Source organism: Rana temporaria, chromosome 10 (assembly GCF_905171775.1).
Source record: "Rana temporaria chromosome 10, aRanTem1.1, whole genome shotgun sequence".
Lineage (NCBI taxonomy): Eukaryota > Metazoa > Chordata > Amphibia > Anura > Ranidae > Rana > Rana temporaria.
Window position 1 is genome coordinate 93,346,382 of NC_053498.1, and position 19,704 is coordinate 93,366,085.

Here is a 19,704-nt window from a genome sequence, read left to right on the forward strand (position 1 = left end):
TCTAAAGCACAGTTCCGCCGTTTTTTTTTTTTTAAGTCAGCAGCTACAAATACTGCAGCTGCTGACTTTTAATATATGGGCACTCACCTGTCCAGAGTGCCTGCGATGTTGGCCCCCAAAGCCGATCTGTCCCTCGGCTCTCGGGTGGAGGCGCCACCATCTTTAGTAAGGGAATCAGGAAGTGAAGCCTTGCGGCTTCACTTCCTGGTTCCCTACTGCGCATGCGCATGCGCGAGTCGCGCTGAACAATCTTACTGGTCCCTGCTGTTTTCTGAGACCTGTGTGTCTCCCAGAAGACAGCGGGGGGGGGGGGGCAAAGGAGGGGCCGAACATGGCGTAGATCACCGCTGCTACTGTGGCGATCTATGCCCAGAAGTGGAAGCAAATACCTGTATTACACAGGTATATTCTCCCCCCCCCCCCTCTCCCCTGAAAGGTGCCAAATGTGACACCGGAGGGGGGAAGGAATCCGAAAAGTGGAATTTTCATGTTTGTGTGGAACTCCACTTTAAAGGGGTTGTAAAGTTTTTGGTTTTTTTTTCTAAATTGGTTCCTTTAGGCTAGTGCATTGTTGGTTCACTTACATTTTCCTTCAATTTCCCTTCTTTTTTTTTTCCCCTTCTAAATGTTTTTTCTCACTTCCTGTTCCTCCTCAGTAAGGTGTCCAGTAGCTGTTCTAAATGACTATCCACCGCTCGGATGATGGTGGCAAGCTTACTGAGGAGAAACAGGAAGTGAGAAATTAAAAATAAAATAAAAATTATTTAGAAGGGAAATCGAAGGAAAAGGTAAGTGAACCAACAATGCACTAGCTTAAAGTAACCAATTTAAAAAATAAAAGACAAACCTTTACAACCCCTTTAAGTAATGTGATGTAATTTCTTTAGCTTCTTTTTCTGTTTGTGTGGTTTTTGTGGGTTCTTCTGAGTACTCTGGATTCTTCACACACTCCGAAGACATGATGTAAATTACTAATCCCATCACCCCATGTAATGTGGATGAACGGAGGCAGTCATATTTTAACCGCCTCTGAAATGGCCGCCCGCAGTGTACGGTAGACGGGCGACCCGTACAGGCAGAGTGACATACCTGTACATCGCTGGCCTCTTCTGGGCTTAAAGGGGTTGTAAAGGAATTTTATCTTTTCCCTACATAGCTTCCTTTACCTCAGTGCAGTCCTCCTTCTCTTACCTCATGCTTCGATTTTGCTTTTAAATGTCCTTATTTCTTCTGAGAAATCCTCACTTCCTGTTCTTCTGTCTGTAACTCAACACTGTAATGCAAGGCTTTCTCCCTGGTGTGGAGAAAGCCTCTTGAGGGGAGAGGGGGCGAGCAGGCAAGTCAGGACACTCTCTACTTTGCAGATCGAGAAAGGAGCTGTGTGTTAGTGGGCGTCCTGACACTCCTGCTCGCCCCCGCCCCCTCTAGAGGCTTTCTCCACACCAGGAAGAAAGCCTCGCATTACTGTGTGGAGTTACAGACAGAAGAACAGGAAGTGAGCATTTCTCAGAAGAAATAAGGACATTTAAAAGCAAAATGGAAGGATGAGGTAAGTGAAGGAGTACTGCACTAAGGTAAAGGAAGCTATTTAGGGAAAAAAAATGTTTCCTTTACAACCCCTTTAAAGAACATGCCGATTCCCGCCGTTAGACTAAAAAACAACACAGGGTTCTGTACAGAGGGAACAATCATTTTTTTTCTCCCTGCAAAGCAGGAAGAAGGAACAAAAAGATATTTAGTAAAAAAACAGTACACATTGTTAGGCACACAGTTAACCTTTTGATTGGCCCTAGGTGTTAACCCCTTCCCAGTCAGTGTCATTAGTACAGTGACAGTGTATAGTATTATCACTGATATCTGTATTAGTGTCACTGGTGATGTCAGTGTACCTTCCAGGCAATGTCAGCTAGTGTCAGATTTCCCACCGCACTAGCACAGTCCCACTATAAGTCACTGATCACTGCCATTTCTAGTAAAATAAATAAAATAAAAATGTAAGTATATATACCATTGTTTGTAGGCGCTATATCGTTCACACAAATTAATCAATATACAGCTATTGACATATTTTTTTTTTTTTTACCAAAGACATGTAGCAGAATTCATGTTGGCCTACATTTATGAAGAAATTTGTTTATTTTAGGAATGTTTTTATAGCAGAAAGTAAAACATATTGGGCCAGATTCACAAAACAGATACGACGGCGTATCTCCTGATACGCCATCGTATCTCTGAGATCCGCCCGTCGTAACTATGCGCCTGATTCATAGAATCAGGTTACGCATACAGGGCCATCTTTTCCATTGGGCACGCTGGGAAGTTGCCCGGGGGCCCCCGCTTGCCTGGGGGGCCCCACCGGCTGCCCAGCAACCCTAGTAAAAAATTGTGGAGAGTGACGGGCTAGAACTGCCCATGCCCAGTTTGCAGAAATCACAGAGAAGATCCAGTCCTCCACGAGTGCGGGGGGGTTGCTGATGTAAGGGGGGAGTGAATGCAAAAATGTAAGGGGGCACTGATATAAAGGTTCCACCTCCTATATTAGTGACGCCCCTTACCTTAGTGTATTTACTCTACGGAAGGTGGTCTCTGGTCACCAGAGGGCCCCCCACATCAGAGTTCCCCTTTACATCAGAGTCTGCAGGATTCCCCCTTACAATGCAAGGGGGAACTCAGTCTGCGGACCCTGATGTAAGTGGGAAAGAGAAAGCAGTGGACTCTGATATAAGGTGGTCTCTGGTCACCAGAGCCCCCCTCCACATCAGAGTTCCCCCCTTAGATCATGATCTGCAGCGTTCCCCTTTACATAAGAGTTCCCTTTCAATGTAAGGGGGAATCCTGCAGACTCTGATGTAAACCTGCCGCCGTTATAACGACAGTGGCTGGTCGGCAAGTGGATAAAGACCTTGTGTATGCACACATATAGGCGCATAAATGTGCATTGGCAAAGACATGCGTACAGTTCTTCTGGGGGCCCTTTCACACGGGGCCCTTTCATCAGTAATGATCCCCCTTCGTGTGTCCGTAAGCTCAGCGGGGATCGCTCCGTAGATCCCCGCTGAGCCGTCAGATGACAGGGCGGTCTCTGCACACTGTGCAGGGACCGCCCTGTCTTTTCTCCGCTCTCCCCTATGGGGGGATTGGATGAACACGGACCGTGTGTCCATGTTCATCCGATCCGCAGACGGAAGAAAAAATAGGACATTCTTCCGTCTGCAAAATCGGATCTTTGGGGAGGCGGGTGATTACGGGTGTCAGCAGATGTTTATTTTATGTCTCTGAACTCTTCTGTGAATTACTGATCCTTACATAGCTGTGTGCATTGTTCCATAGACAACAATGCGCCCGTGTTCAGAACAGTAAATGCCCATGTGCAAGAGGCCTAACTGTCTATGTCCTCTAACTTAGAATATTCAGTCCTTTCCTCATTGGATCTAATCATTTAATGCCCCTCCCTCTTACACAGTCATACTGTCACATGTGAAAGACAGGCTGTGTGTTAGCCATTTAACCTTAAAGTGGTTGTAAACCTTTACAAATACCCAGTGAAGGGACTATCGTCAGGTGGTACACAGGGATGAAACATATTCTTCTACATTTGTTGTACCTGTTTATCTACAGTCTCCTCTTCTCTACATCCGTTCAGAGTCCAGGATATATAAGCTTGTCTGGACTGTCAGAAAAAAGGGGGTGGAGAGCTGAAGTTACACTCTGCAGAGCTCAGTGAGGAGAGATCTGAGAGCTAATTGGAGGGAACGGATACACCCCCCTCCACAGAGAACAGAGCTGAGACTGGAGGTCCCACCTCTTTTACCATTTTTCATTTGTTGTCATGAAAACTTGTCAGAAGTGCTGATAGCAGAGGAAGGAAGCAGCAGACAGTAATGACATTTAGTACTCTTATGCCTCGTACAGATGGCCGGACTTTCCGAGGGGAAAAAACTTTTTTTGTCGAAAGTCCGACGGACCTTATAGAGAACCTGCTCTCTATCTTTCCGTCGGACTTCCAACAGACTCACGGCGGACTTTTGCATGTTCAAAAGTCTGACCGTGTGTACAAGGCATTACATACTATAGAAGGATAGGCTGTGTTAATATTTAATGTTTGAGGTTTACATCCACTTTAAGCTGGCTGTACATTAATTATTTATTTTCATTTAATGAGCAGATTGAACAAAATAAAAAAAATACCTGATTCCCCCATTCACACTGTCGATGGGGGAATTATTCTCTCTGAGATATTGTGTTCTGCTGACGGGGAGTCTTCCCCCGCCATCAGAACACATGGATCAGTGTTGCCAGCTATAACCGGTGGCACTGATCATTTGTGGCCAAATTATTATCCATGTACGGCCTTGACAGTGCAGCTCGCTATTGATGGATCAAAATTTTACTTGTTTTGCCAGAATCAGCCGAATTCTGATCCATCTATGGACTATGGTCATTCCTGTTCAAGGAGAGTCAATCTAATGATCGACTCCTCTCTCAGACAGGACTGTTTGTAAATTTTTGTTCAATCATCGCCTGCCAATCGGCTGCAGTGCTAATCAATGTATTCCGACAGTGGAGGAGTCCCACTGTCAGAATACAACTGCTCCTCGTAGGTGTGGCTAGGGGAATCTGTTCAATGCATGGCCAGCTTGTGTTTTTGGAAACCCACACAGACAGGTAAATTACATACAAACTCCATAGAGGCAATATCCGTGGTGAAAACTAGAACCCTGGGGCTTGAAGACAATTTGGTGTCCATTTATTTATAACATGACAACAAATTAAATAGCCAATGTGCCTTTCCCAGTCACATACACACCCAAGGTGGTTGATTTTTCCTAGAAGCAGGTTACTTTTTAGTATGTATTCAGGTCAGACGGCTTTTTTCCATCGGAAATTCCGACCGTGTGTATGCACCATCGGATTATTTCCATCGGAAATTCCGAGGAATTCCATCTGAGTTTAGATAGAGAGCATGTTCTCTTTTACTTTCGATGTGATTTTGGTTGGACAAAGGTCTGGCCGTGTTTACGGGGCTTTAGGTATCAGTTATACATTTAGGAAGTACTGCAGACATTTACATGTCATTCCCTTCCATAGGAATAGAAGTTCAGATTAGACACAAAAGGGGCAGATCCACAAAGATCTGCCCCGGCGCATCGTATATGAGATACGCTACGCCGCCGTACCTTACCTGGCTTTGGTTCGAATCCATAAAGATTTTGCGGCGTAGTGTATCTCAAGCGGCGTAATGTCGCGGAATTCAAATGTGGCGAGTAGGGGGCGTGTTTCATTTAAATGAAGCGCGTCCCCGCGCCGAACGAACTGCGCATGCTCCGTTCCTAAATTTCCCGCCGTGCATTGCGCTAAATGACGTCGCAAGGACGTCATTGTTTTGACGTGGACGTAAATTCATCCCGATTCACGGACGACTTACGCAAACGAATAAAAAAAAATCTAATTAAACGCGGAAAGGACGGCCATACTTAAAGCGGATGTGCCACTAAAACAATATATTAAAAGCTAGCAGCTACAAATACTGCAGCTGCTGACTTTTAATATAAGGACACTTACCTGTCCTGGAGTCCAGCGGTGATCGCAGCAGAGGATGAGCCGATCGCTCGTCACCCTGCTGCTCCCCCCTCCATCCACGGTGAGGGAACCAGGAAGTGAAGCGCTGCGGCTTCACTGCCCGGTTCCCTACGGCGCATGCGCGAGTCGCGCTGCGCCCGCCGATTGGCTCACACGCTGTGTGCTGGGAGCCGAGTGTTCCCAGCACACAACGGGCGACAGACGGGATGTGACGGAATGCCCGTCTTTCGCCCGTAGCGTGTGGCCGGAAGTGGGTGCAAATACCTGTCTTTAGACAGGTGTCTGCACCCCCCTCCCCCCTGAAAGGTGTCAAATGTGACACCGGAGGGGGGGAGGGTTCCGATCAGCGGGACTCCACTTTAGGGTGGAGGACCGCTTTAACATAGCAGGTTTAACTATACTCCACGAAATACCAGCTTTAACTATACGCCGAAAAAAGCCGACTAGAGACGCCGTAAAAAAATGCGACGGCAGCTCGTACGTTCGTGGATCGTCGGAAATAGCTAATTTGCATACTCGATGCGGAAAACAATGTGAACGCCACCCAGCGGACGCCAAAGAATTGCATCTTAGATCCGAAGGCGTACGAAGACGTACGCCTGTCGGATCAAACCCAGATGCCGTCGTATCTTGTTTTGAGGATTCAAAACAAAGATACGACGCGGGTAATTTGAATGTACGCCGGCGTATCAGTAGATACGCCGGCGTACTCGCTCTGTGGATCTGCCCCAAAAGTATTTAAGCAAAACCAAATTTTCTATTATTTTTCTTTGCATGAACTGAGAACTGTCATTGTTCCACCCACGTGTTATCATTTCTCTGCAATACACCAAGATGTATGATCAGTGTCCCATGTCCCTGATTCACACCCCATTTACAGCCCCACCTTCCCTGTGACCAGTAACCACATTACTAATCCTGAGAACATGTACCTACTCTTCTAGGAAAAAAGCCTCTTCTCTAATTATTGTTTTCACACCTTCCAACTACAGATTGGGTAAGCTGGAGATCCTAAACCGATGTAAACCCCAACTGGGTGACAGTTTGTCTTTTTTATCCTCTCAGTGCTCCTGATTAGTGTTGGGTGAACAGTTTGAGCCGAGTAAAAGTTCGGCCCGAACATCGCCTGTTCGGTATACACCCGAATGTGCAGGGCGCTCGGTGGGATGTCCGCCCGCCGAGTGCCCCACAATGCACTGTGAGCTGCACAGTGCATTCTAGGGTCCTAAATGGATGAAGCCTTGCACCTGACCGCTGGTCAGGTGCAGGGCTTTCTAAAATTGTGCCACAGAGCACTGTCAGGGCCCTAATTGGACAAAGTGATGATGACTTTGTCCAATCAGGGCTCAGTGCGCATAGTCCTACCCCACACTATAAAAGTTTCCTTCCCATAGGAACCTTTTACTGTGTTGTTGGAGTGGAGATAGAATGAGCAGGGTTCAGTTTGCTATCAGCAATTTAGTGTGTTATTGTGACTCTGTGTTAGTGTGGTGTTAGTATAGTGTGTTAGTCAGTGGCGGTGCGTCCATAGTGGGCGCAGGAGCACCGCCCCCTCTCTTCTGCATTGCATGAATCTATGTATTGTTGCCGCCCACTATTCAGATGTCCAGCCCCCTGATGAGTGTCGGCCATCTGAATAACAGCGGTGAGTGTGTTTTGGAAGTGCCTGATTAGAGCAAGATGCTCTAATAGGCTTCCCGATTAGAGCCTGTGGGCTCTAATCAACTTCCAAATGGTTAACCAGAGGGCGCACAGGCTGTGCGTTCCCTGGTTAAACATTGCTGTGTTAGGGAATCGCTTCCCTAACACTGACCCGCCTCTCAGCCAATCAGGTGCCCTGGGTCTGGTTACCTGGTCATCTGATTGGCTGAAGCGACATCGAGCGTGGGAGAAGACATCGAGGGAGCGTGGAGAGGACGGCTCTGACCCGAGGAAGGTAAGTGCTGGGCTGGGGGGGGGAAACTGGCTGCATTTGGGGGAGCAAACTGGCGGCAATTGGGGGCACAAACTGGCGGCAGTTGGGGGCACAAACTGGTGGCAGTTGGGGGGACAAACTGGCTGCATTTCAGGGGACAAACTGGCTGCATTTCAGGGGGCAAACTGGCAGTGTTTGATGGGCACAGTGGCGGCAATTGATTTTTTTTTTTTCAGTTTGTTTGCCCCCCCCCCCAAAAATGTTGAGCACCAACCGCCACTGGTGTTAGTATAGTGTAGTGTGGTGTTTAGCATTACATACAATTTGGTGCTGTACACTCTTTCTTTTCTTTTGGTTGCTGCATGTTTTTTTATTCCTGTGACGCCGGTGTTCACATTTATATTTTTTTTATAGATTTTACATTTCTGTCAGCATCATTCCTCAATTTAAAGTGCACCAAACACCACTTTTCATTCAATAAAGTAAATCCAATCACACATTTCCCAGTTTCTGTTAAATTTGGGTAATAAGCCCCCCCCCCCCCCATATTGTCTGGGAGGCCATCAAGGAGAGGCTGTCTATCCCTTGCCACTATGATGGGACCAGCAGTGTCCACAAGCAAAGGTGGACATGGTCCATCCTCAGGCAGGACATGTTTGTCTCTGTTTAGTGATGTTGTCTGTGCTATCCAGCCACAGCATGTAGAGGAGGTGATGGACTAGCTTACCAAACCATCCTCATCCTCCTCATCCTCTATCACTCAAGCTGAGGCTATTGTGTAGTCCATCGCAGCTGCCAGAGTGGCTTACTTTGCCTCCTTGTCCACGGCTACTTCTGCCATAGCCCCAGCATCAGGCATGGAGGAGTCAGCTGAATTATTTAAAAACAGCTTCAGCCACTTGCTTCTTGACGATGTACAGCCATTACTAGATTCTGATGTTGGTTCTGAGGATGAAGAAGGTTTAACATTACCCTACAGAGAGGGAGAAAACAGATACACATCAAATTGGCAGTCATGGTCCCCCTGCCACAGCATATTGCCAAGTTGGCTTCAGTGATGATGAGGATGGAGGGGGTTATGATGATGATGATAAGGTCACTGACTTTATCTTAAAAAAAAAGTTAATCTTGGCTTGAGTGTACTATAATTTGGCTTCTTCACATAATGCCGCGTACACACGGTCGTTTTTCGGCATGAAAAAAAAATGACATTTTTAAAAGCGTAATTTAAAATCACTGTGTGTGGGCTTCACGTCGTTTTTCGGCTTTTTTAAAATGTTGTTTTTCAGGTTGTAAAAAATGATCGTGTGAATCTGAAACCGGACCGCTCACCGGAGAAGAGGATACCGGGGTTATGGCAGCTAGCTGCTGCCATAACAACGATATCCCTCTTCAAAGTGCTGACGGATATCAGCGTGAGCAGGTCCCGAAGTGGTTAAAAACAATCTTTTGAAAAAATAAAAAATAATTGCATTGATACATGTCATCCAGGGCAGTACCAGGGCCCCCATGCCCTTTTGATGGCCATTAACTTGTATATGAAGCCTCGTACACACGCTTGGTTTACTCGGCAAGAACCAGCAAGAAAACTGCTGGCAGAGCTTTCTTGCCGAGTATACCGTGTGTGAGAATCTCGGCGAGAAAAATAGAGAACCTGCTCTCTATTTTCTCGTTGTGATTCTCGGCAGTGTTTTCCTGCCGAGAAACCCGTGAGTGTGTATACTTACCTGTCGCCGTGGAAACCTGCACATGCTCGAAATGACTTTGACGCATGCACGGTAGCTTCCTTGGCATAGGTAGGGTGCAGCAAGATGGCAGCGACGGCATTGAATGTGACGAGTGCATGCTCGTTGTACGTGATGACGTCACCGCGGTTCTTTTGAATGGAGTGTTTGTACACTCGGGCTGCAAGAGATTCTTGCCAAAATGGCTTTTTTTTCCTGACGAGATTCTGGCCCGTGTGTACAGGGCTTAAGCCTTCAAAATTGGCACTTTTTATTTTTTCAAATTTCGGGTCCCATACACTTCAGCGGGGTTTAGAGTTTGGGTCCAAACTTTTGCGATGTTCGAGAGTTCTGGTGCAAACCAACCTGGGGGGGGTGTTTGGCCCAACCCTACTGCTGATTTTCTTGTATTCCAGACACATTCTGTCTACATGCACTTCTGCATTGGCTGTACATCTGGACTATCTTCCTGATAGTGACGAGGATAAACCATACCTGCTCAGTGTGGGTTGGCACGGCTGCTTGCAGTCTCCACCAGGGGGGGCATGTAGCAGAGAGAGAAGGTAGGAACACGACTGGTAGATCGTTGTAACAAATAGGAAATACCTGAACGAGGCCCTTAATGGCAGGATCAACAGATACAGCCTTAGTGAAAGCTAAATATTTACAGTAAATTTTAAAAATCTTAACAGCAAACGTGGACATTTTACTGGATCCGTTAACGCTGGACTCTAGGATAAGCAAATTATGTCCAAATACAAAGGGCATGTGTAGTCTTATTTGAATCTTGGTATATATTTTGTGTATTCCCTACAGATCTGCGCATTAATCCAATGTGAAACTTTTCCTTTGTACTATAATGAAGACAAGTCACTGCCGAGCTTTCTGTCTGTGCAGAGTGACTGGTCTTATATCTCCACCCCTTGTAGTTTTCTGCAGGCAGATTGTAGTGGCTGGGTGCTTGATGTGTCCTCCCGCAGCTCAGCTCTCTGCATAGACCATGTACAGCACAACGATGATGTCACTGCTACTTTTACAAGGTAATATCTGGGTTTGCTAAGGCATTTGGTGCACACAAAGTGTATTTATATATTTTGTGGCTGCAAAAGGAACATATTTGAATGAATGTGTTTGCATCAGGTGTTTAGCTTTACGGGCACACCTTTGCTGGGTGTGCAATCAATGTGTGTTTCACAATAGATATGTTTTGTGAAAAGTGGAGCACAATCATTATGTAGCACTTCAAAGAAGGAAGCAGAGCCTTCAGAAAGCTGATAACAAGTCAAATTCAAGTACTTACACTGTGTATGTGTGTGTGTGTGTATGTATATATAGTTAGTAGTAGTAATATAGAGAGAGAAAGAGAGAGATATCTCTCTCTCTCCAAATATATATATATACCGTATATAGATAGATATCTTTCTCTCACCAAATATATATATATACCGTATATAGATAGATATCTTTCTCTCACCAAATATATATATATACCATATATAGATAGATATCTTTCTCTCACCAAATATATATATATATACCGTATATAGATAGATATCTCTCTCTCACCAAATATATATATATATACTGTGTATAAATATATATATTTGGAGAGAGAGAGAGAGACATATCTCTCTCTTTACATATATGTACCGTATTTATCGGCGTATACCGTGCACTTTTTTGCCCTGAAAATCAGGGCAAAATCGTGGGTGCGCGATATACGCCGATACCCGCGCTGTGTTTGAACCACTGCGCCGACATATACCGAGCGCAGTACACTCGGGTATAGTCGGGCAGGCTCAGGTCCGCTCGCGGTCATGTCCTGTACGTCCTTTACGCGAAGAGCCGAGCCTGCCCAACTATACCCGAGTGTACTGCGCTCTGCATATGTTGGCGGAGTGGTTCAAACACAGCGCGGGAAGCGGGGAGGACACCACGATGGCCACAGGACGCCGGACTGGACAAGGCCGCCGATGGACGGCGGGCAAGACACCGATGAGGGGCATCCAAACTAAGTATTTTTATTTTTTTCAGGAATTTTCCTTCTAGGTTGGGGGTGCGCGCTATACGCAGGGGCGCGTTATAGCAAGATAAATACGGTATATATGAGATAGATAGAGAGAGAGAGAGATATAGATATATAGATTATATATATATATATAATCTATATATCGATATCTCTATGGCCCCGTACACACGACCAAACATGTATGCTGAAACTGGTCCGCGGACCAGTTTCAGCATACATGTTCGGTCGTGTGTAGGCGCGAGCGGGCCGAATTCCAGCAAACATTTGCCCGCCGGGCCTTTTCCCAGCAGACAAATATTCCTGGACGTGTTTTAAAACCGTCCGCTGGAATCCTGCCCGCTCGGACATGTACGGTCGTCAGTACAGACCTACCGTACATAACCAAGCGCCCGCCGTCCCTCGCATGCGTCGAATGACTTTGACGCATGCATGGAAGCCTTCAAATGGCAGGCCCGCCCACGTCGCCACGTCATCGCCGCGTCATCGTCGCTGCGACGACGCGGACACGCCCCGCGTATTGTTTACGCGTGGACTTCTGTACGATGGTTAGTACAGCCATCGTACAGAAGCCCTCTGACAGACATGTACGGTGAAAACGGTCTGACGGACCGGTTTCATCGTACATGTTTGCTCGTTAGTACCCGGCCTATCTCTCTCATATATATATATAATGATACGGAAAAAAAAGGAACGAATGTTCAAGCAGGATTGCTGCACATAAAAATGTTTTATTACGTTCCATACAAGTATTTAAATACATTTCTAAACATTTGGAATCAATTGATTAATTGATTCCAAATGTTTAGAAATTAATTTAAATACTTGTATATGGGGGCATAAACACTGAGGCCAAACTGGATCGTTTTTGCCAGAAAGATAAGGATACTCTTGGGGAAGATGGTGGTGCTGCAGCGGGAGAGACGAACTCGGCAGGAAATGATACAGCTAAGGTACTAGAAGTCATCTCGTCCTGTCAAACCACGCTGACGACAAAAAGTTGAAGAGGTGAAGGTTAATATATCACTTATTCGTCAGGACTTACAGAAAAACTCCAGTAGCGGGCCAAAAAGAGAGTGGTGTAAAAGATGCTATCCCACCCTTACAAACTGTCGATCGCATGCAGCTTCAGATCAGCCAGTTGGTACAAAAGCAAGACGATATGGAGAATAGATGCAATCTCTGTTTCATTGGGCTTCCGAAAGAGCTTAAGGAAGGGACCTGACAACGTTCATTGAGCAACTACTCATCACTACTTATGGCTGCGAGGCCTTCTCCCCCACTTGTGCAGTAGAGAGGCCTCATCGCATGCCGGCTAGGCCTATAACTTTTGCGCAAACCAATCCAATATACGCTTATTGCGATTTATTTATTTTTAACCAAAAATATGTAGAAGAATACATATCGGCCTAAACTGAGGAGAAAAAAAAATTATATATATTTTTTGGGGATATTTATTCTAGCAAAAAGTCAAAAATATTGCCTTTTTTCCAAAATGTTCTTTTTTTTTTGTTAATAGCGCAAAAAATAAAACCCGAGAGGTGATCAAATGCCACCAAAAGAAAGCTCTATTTGTGTGGGAAAAAAAGGACGTAAATTTTGTTTAGGTGCAACGTCGCACCACCGCGCAACTGTCAGGTAAAATGACGCAGTGCCGTATCGCAAAAAGTGCTCTGGTCAGGAAGGGGGTAAAGTGGTTAAATGTTGGTCTGGATGAGGGTCTCCAGTCTGTTGTGAACACGCTATATGTCCCTCGCAGTATTTCTTGTAATGCAAGCACAAATCTTTTTCCCTTTCAATTACCTGAACCTCCAAGGGTTAACTGTTTGCTACTATCTCCCCCTATTTTTATTTTTATTCTACCAGCCCATGGGTAGCTCAAGCGGAATAATATCTTGCTCTGGGTTTTATCTTCTTCTTTATTCTCTACTGCCTGGAGAGGACGCAGTCCTACAATGTGCAAAAAGGTGCAGCAAAGTTTTGCCCCATTAACAATTAGGAACAACATTAATGGTGGTAGGGGTTTTTGCTGGGTAATGTCCTACTTTCTATCAACTGTTCACACATTGCTAATAGTGTTACTACTTGACGATCCACTGTTTTGCCGCTTATCCCAGTAAACACCTGTGAACTTCTTATTTCAACTTTTCTTTTTTAAACGTGTTTAGCGTATATATGCCCGCACCAGTTGGGGTTGGTGTAGGGTGGGTTGGGGGTTATTATTTTTTGGATGTATGGTACAGTTACAGATGATGCCATTATACGTGCTGCCTAAACATCTTGCTTTAACTCGTGATTTATTACTCTTGATATTGAAATGTCTTCTTAGTTGGATTGACAAATAATTTACCTGTTCATGGGGATCAGTGAGGAAACTTTAGTAAGGAACTGTATATTTCTTGCACTATAGCAACTATACTGTAAAGTTTATTACCTGAAATATTCAGAGGATGAGGGACAAGGTGAAGAGATCTGCAGTTCTTTCTTTTCTAAAAGTAGCATGCGGACAGGGGCGGACTGACAACTCATGGGGCCCCCGGGCAATAGGAGATTATGGGGCCCAATGGGGAACAATGTTTTTTTATATGCAACAATATACAGTGATACCTCGGTTCACGAACTTAATTCGTGAACTGACTCTGGTCGCGAACCGAATTGGTCGCGAACCGAGGCACATTTTCCCATAGGGTTCAATGTAAATCCGGTTAATCCGTGCTGACCTTTTTTTGGGGGTTTTTGAAGCACAAAAATTACAATACACATTAGTACAGTATAGTAATGTATAAAGAGAGGACACTAACCTTGCTTGTGATGACTTCTGGCATGGAGGAAGGCAGGTGGGAGGCAGGTGGGAGGCAGTTATTGTTTGGAGGGAGAGTCCCCCTCCATAAGGACATCAGGGGGATCTCCTTCAGGGGTTTCCTCTCTCCTTTGTCTCCTAGCTGCAGGCTCAGTTTTGCTGAAAAATCTGTCCAATGTCACTTGTCTCTTCCTGCGCTGCATAACCCTCCGGAAATGAGAGATCACATTATCATTCATGAGATTTAACACTCTGTTCACGACAGTTATGTTGGGGTGGTGCTTTTCAAAAAAATCATGGCACTCATTCCATTTTTGCATAATGGATTTTATGGCATCACTGCTAACCTCTTCCTTTTCTTCCTCTTCCTCAGTGGAATGCTCCTCAAGAAGTGCCTTCTGCTGCTCACTGTGGAGTTCAGAAAGTTCTTCCGTGGTCAGCTCCTCCCTATGTTCCTCAACAAGCTCTTCCACATCAGCACCATCAACGTCCAGACCCATACTCTTGCCCATGGACACAATTTCCTCCACTACCTCAGCATCAGGCACTTCAATGTCATGTTCACGTTCAGCGACACATTCTGGCCACAGTTTCCTCCAGGCTGAATTTAGGGTTCGGGGAGTGACCTCTTCCCAGGCTTTGTCAATGAGGTTAATGCAGTGGGCAACATTGAAATGTTTCTTCCAGAAGTCTTTCAAAGTCAAGGACGTCTCTTCAGTGACATTAAAACACCTAGTGAAGAGCGCCTTTGTGTACAGCTTCTTGAAGTTGCAGATGACTTGCTGGTCCATAGGCTGCAGAAGTGGTGTTGTGTTGGGGGGGAGGAACTTTACCTTGATGAAGTCATACTCAGCATCCATATCATCCACCAAGGCTGGAGGGTGTGCCGGGGCATTGTCCATCAGAAGAAGGCACCTTTCAGGCAGCTGGTTATCAGAAAGATATTTTCTGACGGTGGGTGCAAACACCTCGTGCAGCCATTCCATAAACAATTGCCTTGTGACCCAAGCTTTGGCATTGGCTCTCCACATGACGGGCAGTCTGGCCTTGTTCACATTTTGTTCCCTAAATGCACGAGGGGTCTGAGAATGGTACACCAGTAGTGGTTTAATTTTCAGATCGGCGCTTGTGTTGGCACACAGCAAAAGGGTCAATCTGTCCTTCATGGGCTTGTGCCCTGGTAGTGCCTTTTCCTCCTGCGTGATATAGGTTCTGTTCGGCATTTTTTTCCAGAAGAGCCCTGTTTCATCACAGTTGAACACTTGTTGAGGGACGTATCCTTCTGTCTTCATGAATTCCGCAAAGTCTAACTTGTAGGCTTCTGCTGCGGCCTTGTCAGAACTGGAAGCCTCACCATGTCTAATCACACTGTGGATGCCACTTCTCCTGCGGAATTTTTCAAACCACCCCCTACTGGCTTTAAATTCGTCACTTGCTGCAGTTGTAGAGGGGCTTCTTTGCAGTAAATCACTGTGCAATTTCCTGGCTTTCTCACAGATCATAGCTTCACTAACGCTATCACCTGCCAGCTGTTTCTCATTCAACCACACAAGCAAAAGTTTTTCCACCTCTTCCAGCACTTGCGTCCTCTGCTTGGTTAACATTGTTACTCCTTTTGCAACATCAGCTCCTTTGATGGCGGCTTTGTTTTTCAGAATAGTCGAGATTGTTGACTTTGCCATCTTGTACTCCGAGGCCAGATCAGTCACACGAATACCACGGTCATGCTTTTCTATAATTTCCTTCTTCAGCTCAATGGTTATTTTCTTCACAACCTTGCTGTCACCTTTACTACTGCTCTGCACTTTCTTTTTGCCCCCATGCTTGCGCTGCACATTCTTGTCACCTGCATTTCCCCTTTGCACATTGTCACTTGCATTTCCACTTTGCACATTGTCACTTGCATTTCCACTTTGCACATTGTCACCTGCATTGCTGTTCTTGTCACCTTCATTGCTGCTCTGCACTTTCGTCTTTCCACTATGCTTCTTGGGAGCCATATTGCGCTGCACATTCTTGTCACCTGCATTTCCCCTTTGCACATTGTCACTTGCATTTCCCCTTTGCACATTGTCACTTGCATTTCCCCTTTGCACATTGTCACTTGCATTTCCACTTTGCACATTGTCACCTGCATTGCTGTTCTTGTCACCTTCATTGCTGCTCTGCACTTTATTCTTTCCACTATGCTTCTTGGGAGCCATATTGGGTGTCCAGTGAACTGTACAATACAGCAAGAACAGTACTGTAGTACAGTACAGTACTGTATGGGCTAAAAAGCACACCAAAAATCAAAAAATACCTTGAAATGTATGCACAGTACTCGCAGTACACTTCTTTCTGTGTGTCTTCTTCTCTCCACGATCTTCCTACAGGAAGTCACGACCATGTGACAGCCTGGAAATAGCATTAAAATGGCCGCGGCTCCTGTTCGTGAACCGAGGCGGAGTTCGTGAACCGGAGCATATTTATATGAACTTTTCTGTTCGTGAACCGAGTTGTTCGTGAACAGAAGCGTTCGTGAACCGAGGTATCACTGTATGGAGAGTCCTTCTTGTTATTAGCATTTTATGTACCTTCACCGTTCTGCTCTACTATACTCACAGAGGGATTCTCGTTTTTGGCTCATCATCCTACAGTGCAAGCCATATGGCTCGGAGACTTTAATACTACCCTAAACACTAATCTTGATAAAACCCATTTGCAAATGGTGCCACAACCTGTTAAACCTCGTACACACGGCCGGTTTTCCCGACGGGAAAACTTCGAGGAGAGCTTTTGGCCAGGAATCCCAGCTGTGTGTATGCTCCTTGCAGTTTTTCCGATAGGAAAACTGCCCAAAAACCGCCAGAACCAGTTCTCTTTTTTCCCACTGGGAAAACCGGCGGACTTTTGCCAGGTGTTTTTTGGCAGTTTTCCAATGGGAAAAACTGTGATGGAGCATACACACGACCCGGATTCCCGACCAAAGCTCCATCTCAGTTTTCCTGTTGGAAAAACCTCTCGTGTAGGGGGAAAGACTGACCGAGCAAGTTCTTGGCTTTCCCCTCGGGAGTTACCGGTGGAAATCCTGCACGTGTGTATGGGGCATCACTCCTAACACCAGGTTTTCTAGACTCATTGCCAATTTCGACCTGGCTGACACTTGGAGACATAAATACCCCTCCACTCGGGTATATTAGTTTCTCCTCCACTCAGAACTCTATGTCCTGCATAGATTTCATACTGCCATTGATAGACCACTTTGCACGTTGCGGCTAAAAACGTTTTGGCTTTCCCTACTACCGAAGGAGGATGATCTCATGAATACATGGAAACTAAACTTTGCAGAAAATGATCATTCTGCTGCTCCTTCAGCAGTGTGGGATCCTTTTAAACTGTATGTTAGAGCTACTTTGGTCTCCCATAATAACAGACTAAAGACTACCTTGGTGGCTGCCTTTGAAAAGGCGGTATCGGAGCTAGCCTACGCTGAAAGACAATATGTCACAAATCCCTCTCCTACCAAGGCAGCTTTGCTTAAAATGTAGACTAGAGTGGTAGATCAATTACAGTACAGTATGAGATGGCCAGACGAAAACGTTTATTTTTTAAACAAAAGCTCTTTGAACATGGGGAAAGAGCTGGAAAGCTTCTCGCATATATGGTACATTAAGAAGATAGACCCCTAGTAGTTATATCTTTACGAACATCCTCTTGGCAGATGTACATTAGTCTACACTGGCTCTGCATGAGAGTCTTGGCTCAAGAGTGGTAGGGGTATTGGACACAGCTAAAGTATTCGATACGGTGGAGTGGTGCTATCTGTGGAAATGCTTGGCAAGTTATGGTTTTGGTCCCAAGTTTATCAAGTTGATCCAGCTGTTATATCAGGCTCCAGGAGCTAAAGTGGTGGCAAATGGATGGGTATCAGATACATCTCACTTGACCAGAGGTACGAGGCAAGGTTGTCCATTGTCCCCTCTATTTTACGCTCTTGCAGCAAACCCCTTGCTATATCTATTCGCTCTAATCCAGCAATTCAGGGTCTGAGCTCAGGTCCTCTGATAGAAAAAATTAGCATGTATGCGGATGACACACTGCTTTACGGAGCGGATTCTGGTCCCTCCCTCCATAACGCCCTACAAACAATCGAACAGTTTGGAACATTTTCCGGCCTTAAAATTATTTGGTGTCTGTTGGGGATATTCCCCGACTCGGACCTTGAGAAGTTTACTAAGGTCTTTTTACACTAAACACTATTCTCTGCTAGGAAAATAATAGCTAGACAATGCATGAGACCGACACCTCCTCGACTTAACGACTGGGTGACTGAAATAAACAACATGCTACCATATAAAAAATACCTGTATATCAATAGAGGATGCCCATCCAAATACAATAAAATATGGGACCGTTGATTGCAAGCTGTTGAAACCTGTGTATAGAGATAATGGAAGACCTATTTGCTGGTTATGGTTTCTCACTGATGACATTCCTATGTCTAACCCAAATATATTGTAGAGTTAGAGCATTTGTACCCTCACCTACATTCAGGGGTCAAGTCCTGGGGAAAAAAGTGTGGGAACTCCCACCCAAAAATTGCGGCATCGAGGAAATGACGGAATACCCGCACACTACCCGATGAATCCATATACAGGAAGCGGCCAGTAACGGATTACTAAAGGATTACTAAAGGATTACTATGGTTCGCCTGCCCCTGACAGTGACTCGAGCTGGGCATCGCCGCTTAGTGAAGGATTGGCTCGGCTGCTCTCGGCTTCTCTAGTCCTGCAAAGGGAACTGCGTTCCTGCTGTGAAAAAAGTGCAGGAACTCCGTTCCCACGCATTCCCGCAGGACTTGAGCCCTGCCTACAATGTTACATATTGTTAATTATATCTTTTTTACTATGTACCTCTTGTCTAGTGGTAACCTCAGTGGATGTTCTGTATCCCAACTTTACGTTCTTTATTGAGTATGTAATTGTTGTTTTGCACTTTATATACTTACTGTGATGATGTACATTCAACAAAAGACTGTTTAATACTTGTATATGAATTTGTATGTGGATGTATTATTATCTGAGGAAGGGCTGATGATACTAGCTCGAAACTGTCATGAAATACTTCTGACCTATTTTTGTAAATGTATTTTCATTATAGAAATTTTTTATGTGCAGCTATCCTGCTTGAACTTTTGTTATACAATATATTACCAAAAGTATTGGAACGCCTGCCTTTACACGCACATGAACTTGGCATCCCAGTCTTACTCCATAGGGTTCAATATTGGGGGGCCCACCCTTTGCAGCTATAACAACTTCTACTCTTCTGGGAAGACTGTCCACAAGGTTTAGGAGGGTGTCTATGGGAACTCCCGCCGTGCTTTGCGCAAAGTGACGTCATTTTTTCGAACAGCGACGCGCGTAGCGTAATTCCGTATTCCCGGACGGCTTACGCAAACGACGTGAATTTTTAAATTTCGACGCGGGAACGACGGCCATACTTTATACAGCAATACGATTGCTGTGTAAAGTTAAGGCACCAAAAACGACGACTAACTTTGCGACGGGAAACTAGACTAGCGGCGACGTAGCGAATGCAAAAATCCGTCGTGGATCGCCATAACTCCTAATTTGCATACCCGACGCTGGTTTACGACGCAAACTCCCCTTAGCGG

At 45.4% G+C, this 19,704-nt stretch overlaps 2 protein-coding genes across 4 annotated transcripts in view; one reads left to right on the forward strand and one right to left on the reverse strand.

The window, feature by feature from the left end:
- The window catches only part of LOC120915317 (galactoside alpha-(1,2)-fucosyltransferase 2-like), a 192,172-nt gene that overhangs the window by 79,733 nt on the left and 92,735 nt on the right, over positions 1-19,704 (forward strand). The window lies entirely within an intron of this gene.
- On the reverse strand, positions 14,105-15,727 carry LOC120915843 (tigger transposable element-derived protein 1-like). Its single transcript, XM_040326649.1, has one exon. The coding sequence runs from the start codon at positions 15,725-15,727 to the stop codon at positions 14,105-14,107; it is 1,623 nt and encodes a 540-aa protein (XP_040182583.1).

What these genes read in the sequence shown, in the direction of transcription:
- LOC120915843 (XM_040326649.1), bottom strand. Translation starts at nt 15,727, where the DNA reads ATGGCAAAGTCAACAATCTCGACTATTCTGAAAAACAAAGCCGCCATC.